The 12584-nt window shown below is 45.1% G+C and overlaps 1 protein-coding gene across 1 annotated transcript; it reads right to left on the bottom strand.

Moving 5' to 3' along the window:
* Positions 1-10654: 10654 nt before the first annotated feature.
* On the bottom strand, positions 10655-12576 carry vcpkmt (valosin containing protein lysine (K) methyltransferase). The gene is made up of 5 exons (XM_048975636.1): positions 12288-12576; positions 11962-12075; positions 11657-11729; positions 11263-11382; positions 10655-11102 (listed from the first exon to the last, which is right to left on the bottom strand). Exons 1-5 carry the CDS (start codon positions 12551-12553, stop codon positions 10998-11000), a joined length of 678 nt encoding a protein of 225 aa, XP_048831593.1. The 5' UTR covers positions 12554-12576; the 3' UTR covers positions 10655-10997.
* Positions 12577-12584: the final 8 nt, after the last annotated feature.

Below are 12584 nucleotides of genomic sequence, written 5' to 3'. Positions count from 1 at the left end.
GCCATCCACAATGCCCCTGCCCATCTCACTGCATCACGGCGATCCCGCCTCCTCGGAGACGTTATCGCACAGCCCGTCACCAGCCACCAAACTGGGAGAAAAGGCCCTTCAGCATGGAGCGTCGCAACGTTCTCAGACCCGCATGGCCCACTTGGCTTCCATCTGTTCCTGTCATCCGATACGCTGGACCTTATCTGTCCATTGCAAACATTTACCGGCACAGCTGGCTGTACAGCACACAAGTGTGGGATTCTCACACCTCAAATAAAACAAACATTCTTTTCAGTAGGATATTTTGTTCCTTCCGGTCTACGACTTGCTTTAATGCCAGAAAGCTTAATTTTGGGAGTCCCATCCCCCGCACTCAGTATGGTTTGCCTGTAGCTGCCTGGACAGGACTGGCTAAACCCCTCTGCACTGGGGCGTGACAGATACAGAATGAAATCACTGTGGAGTCCATCCCACAAGCCCACGTGCAGAGTCAGGTCCCACTGAGTCACTGCAAACGCCGGGTTTCATGTCACGTAATCACTTAAGCAATCACCTGGGCTAATTGTTTCCCCAGCTAAATTAATTAGGCTTCTCTCTCAGGGCCGAAGCTGGTAGCATTGGAAGAACTGCCCTAATCTCCACACATGCAGACTTTTTGGCTGTATGATGACATAATGTGCTTCTGGAAAAGGGAAATTCCAGGCATTTTTTTAACCCGTCGGGCCCTGAGCGGAAACAACAGGAACTTTTAAGCTGCAGTATTACATTTTTCCTCCTCCTTGAATGGATGTGCATGAGCCGGTCTGTTCACAGGCGAGCGATTGCCTCTCTCACGGATATAAAACACATTATCTTTATACGGGGCGGGTTGCTGGCTAATGTGAGCTGCAGCATCATGTTACCGTCATGCGGGAGGGTACATCAGAGCGCATACGTGCTCAGGTTCCAGGGCCGTCTGCTCTGTGACTATGAAGCTGGAAGAAGAGGGAGCACTGCAGTCCGCCTATAGCTGCATACTTAATGGAGAGTCGCACCAAAATTCGAATGATCTTCATCGTCATGTTTGCTATACGAATCCACAGCAGATAGCATTCAGATGAAAAAATGTATGTCTTCTCACATAATTGCCTGGCCTGTGTATACCCTGGAGGTCTGTTTTGTACAGTTCTCTGTGATCATTCCCTTTTAGCTGCACCAGTGATTCATGGGAAATGAAGGGTTCGAACCAGAGCAGAGAAGGGCAGACACTCTTGTAAATATTATGATATTAGAATGAATAAAATGCAATTTGTCAATTGACAGAAAACAATGGATGCTGACAGATTCCGCGATTCGTGTGAAGAATGCAAGTCTTCATAAAGTTCTTTTTCCAATACGGTGTAATTTTCAGTAAACAGAATGGGGACAAGAAACAGCATCTTCCAGGTGACAAAGTGCCCGGTGGATAAGAACACAACTTAATATGAATTTTTAAAGCCGCTTTAACTCCCTGCGGTTATTTTCAGACAGGTGCGGGAGGTTCATACGTTACTCAGTGGATGTAGATGGCATATGAAACATCCCCTGAAACTTTTGTTAAATGCCACTTTTGGAAATAAATGTCATGGATTTGTAGTTTTTAGTAGTTTCTACATGTTTTCATTATTTAAAAGGGCCAGGGTGCGTATGGATGTTTCTTATCACAATTTCCCTTTTTTGTGCTGTCTTTGTGCTGTTGGTATAGAAACTACGGACGTCAGGGTAAGACACCCCATTGTGCCGCCTGGACTCGCAGTGTTCATTGTTTTCGGTGATGCGAGCGGTCAGATGGGCAGGGTGGCCATTTTGGCTAATCTCTACGCTCACTGAGTCAGCAGCAGCTGCTCTGCGGCTCCCTCCCCTCCCCCCTCTTCTCCCCCCTTTCCATCGGGGTCTCTTTTCAGACCTGTCACCTTATTATCACCATACAGCTGATGTCATAACCAGTGCAGGATGCAGCCCCTTCGCCCGGCCAATGAGGAGCGGGCATGTGTGGAGGGTGGGGCACTTTCCCTTCACTGGCCAATGAGGAGCAGGCATGTGCTGAGGGTGGGGCACTTTCCCTTCACTGGCCAATGAGGAGCAGGCATGTGCTGAAGGTGTGGCACTTTCCCTGATTATATTTATAGCCACCGTGACATCAAAGTACACACAGAAGGCAAAGTGACCCCTGGGAAATCAAGCATCCGTACACATTCAGAGGTCGCCCCCTTCACACTCTCATGAGCACATGCTCATATTAGGATAATGTCCATCATAAGGGTTTTAAAGCAAAAGCAATTTAAAAGCACAGAATGCTACAAATCCTATTTAATCCAATGTCTCCCCACCTTATGGTTCAGACATTCTTGTCTGGCGTGCGGCATGTCTGCGCTGATTAAAACAGGCGCATAAATATCACCTACAAGTCCACCTACAAGTTGGCATTTTCAAAGCGAACACACAATGAGGTTGGTCAAATCTGTTAAAATGGAATTTTGTCCTGATCTGAATTTATTTCTTATTTAAAACTGTGGCCCAACTACAGACAGCGCCCCCTGGAGGACTGGAGCAGCTTTGTGTTCTAATTTTATAATGTTAGTACTTATATTTTTCAGCCATGTGCTTTGCATAGATACACATACAGCATCTTCAATTGTGTTTTGCAGCATAACATTTTGACGGAACATTTGACAGAGTAAATTTTTTGCTACATCAATAGTATGCATTCAATGTCAGTCAGGGATCAATGTAAATCCTGCTGGTTTCGGCCATGTTCATCACTGCCAGGTCTTGTTTTCTGTTTGGCACAATGGTGGGAAAACTCATAATTATACTGGTTTCCTGTGGCAGTCAGATTTGACATAAAATGCCTCAACTGCACAATGGGACAGGGTTTTACTCTCAGAATTACCCAGACTGCACCTGCTTTTCCACCTTACAGGTCACTATATGTCTTTGCACTTTGATGCCTTTACAGCTGTCTAAACCGCAGCTTCTCCCAGGTCTCATTTCCCATATTAATTGGACGATTTTGTTCCTCTGATCAACCAGGGGGCTCTTCAGTGACACATAAAGTGCCATTCTAGAGAGCCACTCCTGAGGGAGACATGTACAAATACCATGCAGTAGTGCTCCTCTTCAAGAAAACTATGCGTGCAACACCCAACAAACAAGCATGCAAAATTGTTTCAACATGTACCACAGCTTAGTTTAATCCCTAATTTAATATGACTCCTAACGCAAAGTCTGACACATCTCAGACCTGACTTCAACCTCATGGGATGTGCTTTCCCGAAGATTTTGAAATATTAGCCACCAAGAAGTCACTCGGATAAAGAGAGTTCATGATGTTTGTGTCGTGGATGAAGAACAGCGTTTTCAGTGTAGGATGTCACTCCCTCTTTTGGTGGAAATGAAAAACATTTCTGTGTAATCCTGGGAGACGTCACCAGCTTCCTACCTGAAAATGATCTCAGTTTTTGTTTATTTACTTGTAGGTAGGAAAGCTGAGAGGACAGATTAGAAAAAATAATTTCTTAAAGGTTAGAATGATGCTGATTAGCTTCGCTGTGAATTTTCCTGTAGGGTGGAGGGTGGCTCTGAGGCTAGGGAGCTGTACTAGTAACTGGTTGTTGGTTCAAATCCTGTGAATGCCCAGAGTGATTCTACTCAATTTGGCCCCTGAGCAAGGCCCTTAACTTACAATTGCTTTGTCCTGAGTATGATGTTAATCTACATCCAACCCTGTAAGGAGGTCCTCCAATTTACAGGGAAAAACCTGGGGATTGGTGGTAGGATTAGCACTCTAGCCACTAGAAAAAACTCACACTAGTCCATTTGGCCACATGGCCGCACTGGGCTCTCATCCCTGTGGGGGGTGTGGCAACACGCTATAATCATTGGACGCTCCGTACCTTTATCCTGAAGTCCTACTGGCCCTAATATGTGACAGTGTTGTATGTTCAGAGTAGTAGCTCACACTGCCAGCTAAAATGCTATGTTAGATCTCAGGATTCACAGTATAATTATTTAAATATCATAGGCACCTTCTAGCCTGGTAAAAAGGCTATTTTAATCCTCTCATTTGCCTTTCTGTCCTTGAACGCGAGAGGCAGATAAGACTTATGTGCTGGACAAACTGTCATTTAAAAAAATCATACTCATTTTATCTGTGTCTCTACTGCAAGGCGGGGGCTTTCCCACTGGAAATCAGGCAGGCAGACTTAAGCAAATCCACTATACAGTCTTTATTTCGAGGTGAGACAGTCGTGGGTCTGTGTGTGTGACATGGGCTAGAGCTCGAAATTCAAACGGCAGCAGTAACTGTGAACGCCGAAGCCCAGGAGAAAGGCAGGCTGGCCAAAGCACATGCGAAGCAGTGCAGGGTGGCCTAGAGAATGGCCAGTGCCATCCGCAGCCTGAGATAGCACTTAATGCTGTCCTCAGACCTGCCGGCTCTGGACCTGTCACATAGCGTGGTGATGATAACTGCGAAATAACAGCCAGAAACCCCCACAAAACAGCTTTTCACACATAAAGCCGCAAAGGAAACACACTATGCCAGTGGACACTATCCCTGCTCCTGGAGGTCTAGCACCCCGCAGAGCTTAGGTGGAGCCATAATTTAACACACCTGATATAGATAAGTACTGGAGCCAGCTATGTTAAAGCTAATACTAGTCTCTGATACTGAGATGCACCTGAAGGGCCTCATTATCTGTATCAGGTGTGTTATATTAGGGCTGCACCAAGCTCTGCAGGGTGGTAGATGATCTGCTTGGGTGGGTGCCTGTAGCCACGCCCCTGATTTGTGGACCAGTGATCGTGCTCCTTCATGGAAACAGTTAAATCTGCTCTATAAGCTCAGGGTTGAGGTGTGCTCACGTCATCATGGATCGCTTTGCCCTGGCTCGATTTCATGCAGTAGTGATCTGAGGGTCCTGTAGTTGTATCTTGCAAGTCCACAAGCAGTTATGCTCCAGTGCACTCAGCTGGACTCCACATAGGGTATGAAGGCTGCCCCCCCCCCCCTCGACGCCATCTGACCCATCAGCCACGTGGTGCTTGGGAAGGGTCTGACAGAATGGATCGATGCAGTTGCTCTGGGCAGAAAGGGGGTCGGTAGCTGAGGAGAGCAACTGAAAACGAGAGATGGGAGGAAAATGAGATATAGGGATGGGGGGATGAGAGATGAGAGAAGGTGAGAGAAGGTGAGGGGGCTGCTTTTCTCTGGGTCTGGTCTGGACCGATGCAGCATGTGTTGGCACACCTGCAGTACCCCCTGCAATGATGCGCAGCAGCGCAATATGCTGCCCCCCCCCCCCCATCAGCTTCAGCCTCATGTGCCTGAGCCATCGACACAAAAATAACTAATTTGGCATTTTTCCCTCAGAATGAAAAGAGGGGAGATTTAATAGGGGTCGGATTAACTTTCGCACCCTGCTCCGGCGACAGTAGCGGATGCCACTATTGGAAGAGCATGGACAGCTGGTATCAGATTGCAAACCAATCAGGCAATAGATCCTCTTTTGTCTCCCCATTCATTTATTTTCCCTAAACTTGTGTCACCAGTGCAATTATGTGAGACTACACATACAGAGCAACCCATGCATTTATGTTATTGTCTATTTCTTATAAAACTAATTTTATAACTAATTCTTGTTAATTTTTAACAAGATTTTATCTGAGAGGAGATTTTATCTGTGTTTTTTTTTCATGCGACCGCCCCCTGGAGCAGTGTGCCACCTCTCGAACCCAGGAACCCTCAGCTATGCATGTCCATGGGCAGAGGGTTAGTGATCCTAAAGTACCCAATCATCTTATTGACCTGTTAGCAATAAACCTAATTAGCTGTGAAATATTGAATCAGGTGATTTGTTTTAGTGTTATACCACTTTTCCAGTCTTTCGTTGCCCCGTTCCGGCTTTTATAAAGCCTGTTGTTGGCATCAAATTCAAATTGAGCATATATTTGTCATAGAACAATAGCATTTCCCAGTTTCAACATTTGATTTGACGTCTTTGTTCTATGTTCAATTAAATATGGGTGGAATGCATGGATATGCATTCTATTTTTGTTTATATTTTATGTAGCGTCCCAACTTTTTTGGAAACGGGATTGTATGTGCATGTGTGTGTATATATATCCCTAGGGTATGAATATCCATTGCATATATATGAATATAATTATATTATGCATTCTCTTTGTGTGTATAGAATTGCTTACAATATATCTTAAAATGTGGTGACCTTATAAATTAAACATGGTCTACATTTATGGAAGGAATTTGACAGCCTACAGACCACTTCCTCCCAGTGCGTGTGTGTGTGTGTGTGTGTGTGTGTGTGTGCATGTGTGCGCGTGCGTATCTGCGGAGGGCCTAGTGTCGTCCGGGCCCTTTTTTTACCCAACAATGCGCTGAACATGGCGTTCACGCTCCATTCTTCCTGCTTGCCCCATGATGTCACCGCCCGCCAATAGGACGGCACTTAAGCCAAGTGGGGGACAATTAGGCAGTCTGCCATTCAAGAATCTCCATGTTGCATTAGCGACGGGAGTCCTATACTCATTATGCCACAACTGGTACATTTTGCTCTGCAAAATGTGGTCAGTATTTTTAAGGGTGAATTTATGCCACTGAGCATTGAAAGTACCCTCACGGTAGCAGGGAACATGTTCCTTTTCAAAAGGTCTGTGTGAGGGAGGATGTTGTGGTTTCTTGCAGTAACCAGTGTTGGGGAAGTGAATAGTCACATGACCTGCAACATTTTCCTGTCAGAAAGCGAGTGAGCTGTCACCGCTCATTTACATTGTGTGCTAAAGAGTGTGGCATATGGCGGATGCTGTAAGACATATTGGAGTACTCCTCCAAACATACAAATAGACTTAGATGAGTTTCTCACGCTCTAAATTTGTATATACAGCGCCACCTGCTGACCAAGAAAATATACCATTAAGCTGCCTTCCCATGTCAGCTGCAGAATAGGATTTTGCTGTGACTCATCTATAAAGGACTTTCAGCAGGTGCTGTTAATCCACCAAAGCAAGTTTGGAGCTGCCCAGTCCTGCTCTGAGTCAATGGAGTGGATGCAAACTTTGGTGTTGGGAGTGGCACCATTACTCTGCTTATTTTGCCACCACTCCCTTCCTCTTTCCCACAAACACAGACCCCAGTTGGTGGGGCAGGGTGGTGAAGGGGGGCTCAATACCAGCTCTGTGCTAAAACAATTAGACTAAGCGTATCCTCACCGCAGCGGTTGGGGAATTGCAATGTAATCTACCACTGGGATCCTTAATAGGGCAGCAGCACTATGAATGCAGAAAGAGCAGGGCGTGGGGGATAATTAGCTCAAATGAGCTGCCGTCGCTATTTATAGTTAAAGCCAACAAATGGCAATTAATCTCAGGCCTTATTACTGCGTCAGTGGCCCTCCACCTCATATAGGCAAATATGATCTGGGTAGGGATTCAAAAACGTCAGCCCAAGTAGGAAGTCGGTTTGGGGGAAGGATTATAGAGCTGATATCCGGCCAGCGCGCACCTGTTGCTGCCTGGGGGCTTATTGGTCTGGAAGCAGGCATCATCGGAGATAGGGGAGGGCTAGAGGTGAGCGGAAAAGCCGGCCTGCGGCTTAGACATCGGCCGTCCTGGGTGTTTTAGAGGAGGACATAGTGAAAGAGGACAATGTGGCCCCCACACCAATCACATGGTGTCCCCTCATAACACCAGGCCCGGCCATCACCACCTTTAACATGTCCGATCCATTTACAAACACTCCTTTAAAACACGGAAGCTATTCACTCGTCCTGAATAAAGAAATGCGTTTATGGTCCACAAGGTCGCACATTCCAGTCCTATCAGGCCCTTACAGGTGTAACTTTGAGATTCAATTTCTTAACTTGCTTCAGTAACATACCCAGCTGTGCAAACAGGTGTAACTACAAATTTTAGTGTTAGTTGCGATATGGCAAAAGGTGGCTAAATGCTGATAGAGGTGGCATGAGATGGTGTAATAAGGAGCTAATGTGTTGCCTGCCTGTGTGATTTATACTAGGTCTTTCTGTGTTTGACAATGGAGAAGGAGGCCAGGAAGCCATCACACTGCTTTCACTAGGCCAGTGGTTCTCAAACTCGGTCCTTGAGCCCCACTGCCCTGCTTGTTTTCCAGGTATCCCTGCCCCACACACAAGTCCCAGCTGTCTTTCAGCTTCAGATTGACTGAACACACCTGATAATCAGCATTGTGTAGGGCAGGGATAGCTGGAGAACAAGCAGGGCAGTGGGTCTCGAGGACCGAGTTTGAGAATCACTGCACAAGGCGAGGTGCAGTCACTCATGGAACCTGTGACAAAGGGACGGTTTGGCCCTTTAACTTCAGCAGCTAATTTAGCTGGCTTGGGATTCTTTGCAAGGTATCACACATGCAGGACATTTTTTGTGTGGATCGCACTGCATTTTTCCATATTGAGTTAGTCGTTTGCTCAATGCATAAATGGAACTATGTGACCTTGATTTGCATATTTTTACTTATTTCAACGAAATGTAATATCTGAGCATCAGAATGGGTGGGTTTCATCTGTGACGTGCTACAATTTTTGCGACCTGCTGTGACAGAACAATAGTGCAGCCCAGACGATGCTTTAGAACAGGGTTTCCCAATCTGGTCCTCAGGGACCCACACTTGGTCCTTCTTTTTGCTTCCTCCCAGCTCCCTGCCAGACAGCCCATTTTTTTTGCTCCCTCCCAGAGCCCGGCAAGAGCTGGGGGAGGGAAGCAAAAATATGAACTGTCTGTGGATCCCCGAGGACTGAATTGGGAACGACTGCTTTAGAGGGACCAAGCAAACATGCAGAATCCCTGCTGTCCGGAAACAGGCCCATCCACTCCCTTCCTGACATCAAAGGGGACAGGCAGACTGATGTCTTTGTGCACTGGACCCCCGCAGCTTTGATCTGTCAGTTTGTGGCCACCGTGTTCAATCCCTCCCTGTGTGGGAAGGTGGAGAAACCAGCAGTGGCCAGTATGCCAGGCTTACTGTGTAAACCATGGGTGGGGAACCTATTCCATGGAGGGCTGGTGTGGGTGCAGGTTTTTGGGATGGCCTCCCAATCAGCCACGAACAAAGGCTCCCCAGGACTGCAGTTGAGAACCACTGCTTTATTATTGGCTGATCGAGAGGCCATCCCAAAAACCCGCACCCACCCCAGCCCTCCATGGAACAGGTTCCCCACCCCTGGTGTAAACAGAGAAGGGCAGGGGACGCAGCTCTGGGAAGCATGTGCTTGTGAGTTATGATTTATGTATGAGCCATGGTGTAATTTACCTCCGGGTCCACAAGGACCCCACAGAGAGGTACAGCAGCATGCACAAAAGGCCAGGACTTCCTGAAAGTTTTTGCAAAACAAGACTAGTGCCTTTATCTCGGGAAAGACTCATCCAAGGATGACGTCACTTGTCACAGGACACGAGTGGGACTTTGGTAAAAATGAACGAGTCTCTTTGTGTGGAGATATTTACATAACTACAACTTCGGGTTCTAGCTTGTTCTCTCTTTCTAATCAGATGGCTTTTAATACATTAAACTGAGAGTTGTATATTTTTATCCCTTGTTTAAGAATTCTGTAATACGTCTGTCAGTAAACAAGGTGTGCGTGTGTGCGTGAATGGTGTGTGAGTGTGCCCTGCGATGTGTTGGCGCCCCATCCTGGGTTGTTCCCTGCCTTGCACCTGTAGCCTCCGGGACAGGCTCCGGACCCCCCACGACCCTGAATAAGTGGTTTCAGAAAAAGGATGGATGGATGGATTAGTAACCAAATTTGCAAATGATGTATACTAATATTACCAATGCTCTATTGGAAAAAGATCATCTATGTTCTAAAAATAGATTATTGTCTTTACTCTTTAAAATTCGATCCCTTGTCTGAGAATTTTAGCACAGCGATACCTGCATACATAATGCAAGCAATAAACCAACCTCCAATATAATCCTAAGATCTTTTCAAAAAGAACTTGCATCAATGAAAAAAATCAATAGAAATAATCAATTTTGACAGTTTCTTAGTTACTGGAAATGAAAGACATTCCCCTAATTGGGGGGTTTGTATGTTCAGGTCATTTGCTGAATGAATGTCTTTACTTCAATAATAGATTGTAACTGCAACATGCAAATTCATTAATCTTCTACCAACTTCTCCTTGTCTTGGGGCCTGGAGCTATTTCCAGGGAGCACAGGACGCAGGGCTGGGATACACCTATGCCAGTCCATTGCAAGCAGCAGGCACGCACAAAGACTCGTTAGCTTAACTTGCACTTCTTTGGAAACCCATGTGACACAGGGAGACCATGAAAACTCCCAACCCAGGAAGTGTGAACAACAGTGCTACCTGGTCTTTTTCTGTGTTCTACTTTGCAACATGGCTGTTTGTGAACCACTACTGCCCTCTAGCGACTGATGATATTCATTGCTATTTTACTGAAAAGTACAAGTACCATGTGTGCAAAACAAGCAATTACATTATGAAAGTAAGCGAAAAGGGCCACAGTGCAAATAGTTTACTCACAGAAGGATGCCCGTGAGTCGTTCAGTAAACTGTTGGAAAATGGATATTGAATTCTTATCGATACACACCACCCTATGTAAACTAGGTGAAGGAAATGAACCAAATATTTTGACAATTCACCTTTAATGTATAAAGTGCTGCAATGTCATAGTTTTACAAAAGTGGGTATGAAAATCACACTCAATTTCATACCCAACAAACTCATATCAGAGCCCTAATAGCAGCAGCCTTATAGATTAATATTGGATGGTTTTCATAAAGTTATAAAAATGTGTATCATTCAGAAAATGCTGAAGACTAAAAAGTTCAGAATGATTCATGTCTCACACAAAATAACATTTTGTGTAACATTTCAGTTTACAGTTTGCCTGGCTCAGCTGCAGCACCACTTCTGCTGGCTATGTTTGCTTCCCGGGCAGGGAATGGCGAATGTGAGCTTGTAAACTGTCAGACCCTCAGACGGATGTGGAGGATGTGAATATCAGGGCTGCTGAACTCTGGGTCCTGCTGCTCCAGTGGGATCTCCTTGGATTGGAAGTCTTCCAGAAGCAGCTGGTCAAAATTGATCAGAAGATGTCAGCAAGAAGCAGCCAAAAGAACTGTAGCATATTTATACCACACGATAAACTTCCGACGTGCCATTTGGGGATAATGGCCTATAACGCACAATACTTCCCCAGGACAAAGTGGACATTTTCCATTTACTTCTTACCTGGAAGAATTTCTTCTCCACCTCTGCGTTGTGTCCCATGGTACGTTGCTCATAACAACAAATGACACAAGTATCGGGTCCAACCAAATCCCTCAGAGTCTTAACCAGTGGCTCCACAGACTAAGAGAACATGGGCAGTGTGTAAGTGTTAAATGTTTAAGAGCATAGATTCAAACTATGGTTGGGGATTCAATAATCTCTAGGGTCAAAGAAAATATCAAAGAGACTAGTATACTTAAATCTACAAAAAAAAAAAAAGATAAAGTAACAATACTGCATTCTTAATATTGCCTAATAACTTGATTTGTAAAACACTGGAATGCATCTTATCCTGATAAACATGTATATACTTCAAAGAAGTGTTTTAGCTTGCAAGCAGGAGCGGATACAATACCTGTTCGTAATAAATGCAATCTGCCATCAGAATGAAGTCAGGGCGTGGTAAAAGCTCAGTTACATCTTCTCCCCTTTAAAAGCAAAGATGCGCAAGCATTTACTCTGAATAATTGCAAGCTACAATTAACTGGACATTTGCAACGTGATTTAGAGCTAAAATTATTTTCATCTGTACTTCTCATAATGTGCCTTCCTTATAATCTAAATTATAATAAGAGTAACATACATTACAAACACTTCTGGTTACTGTGTGGGATCAGAGGATTTTTTAAAATTTATAATCGGGTGAGACTGAGTACGAACCATTTTAGTACCTTGGGTACAATCGAGCCGTCCCTGACCAAACATTGGTTGTCCCGGATGTTAACGTGGAGTAGATGTTGTAATTCTTCCAGGTCTGTCACAGTAACGTTCGCCCTTAAACAGGCAGAACGGACCCATGTTAATTTGCTAGCATTCGGTACAGTGTATGACCTAGTATGTGCAACGGAGTGCGGCCACTAACAACACAGAAATCATAATAAAATACCATGGCATCACAATCTAGCAAAATATGCATATATCACGATACATTTAACAACTATGTTGCCACAGAAATAAGCTTTCTCTATATAGTTATTTCAACCGACCCCAAGGTTGCAGCCATGAGGCCAACCACTCCAGTCCCGGCTCCAAGCTCTAAGATAGTTTTGCCGGACCATAGGTTTGTTCCGGCTTCAGGATCCCAGAAAGCTTTCGTTTCTAAATATTTCGCGAGAACGATGGCAGCATCCCACACCACACAGCCTACATCCCCTTCACTGCACTGCTTCATATGTAAACACGAGCCATCATTTTTTTCTATAACTCTAACGAAATAACGTTCCACTTCCTCGCCATCCGAGGGCGCGGCCATCTTGTTTCCTGACGTCACGTCATGCGGCATT

This window comes from Brienomyrus brachyistius, chromosome 14 (assembly GCF_023856365.1).
Source record: "Brienomyrus brachyistius isolate T26 chromosome 14, BBRACH_0.4, whole genome shotgun sequence".
Lineage (NCBI taxonomy): Eukaryota > Metazoa > Chordata > Actinopteri > Osteoglossiformes > Mormyridae > Brienomyrus > Brienomyrus brachyistius.
The sequence above is the reverse complement of the archived record's forward strand: the minus strand, read 5'-3'. Positions and strand labels throughout refer to the sequence as shown.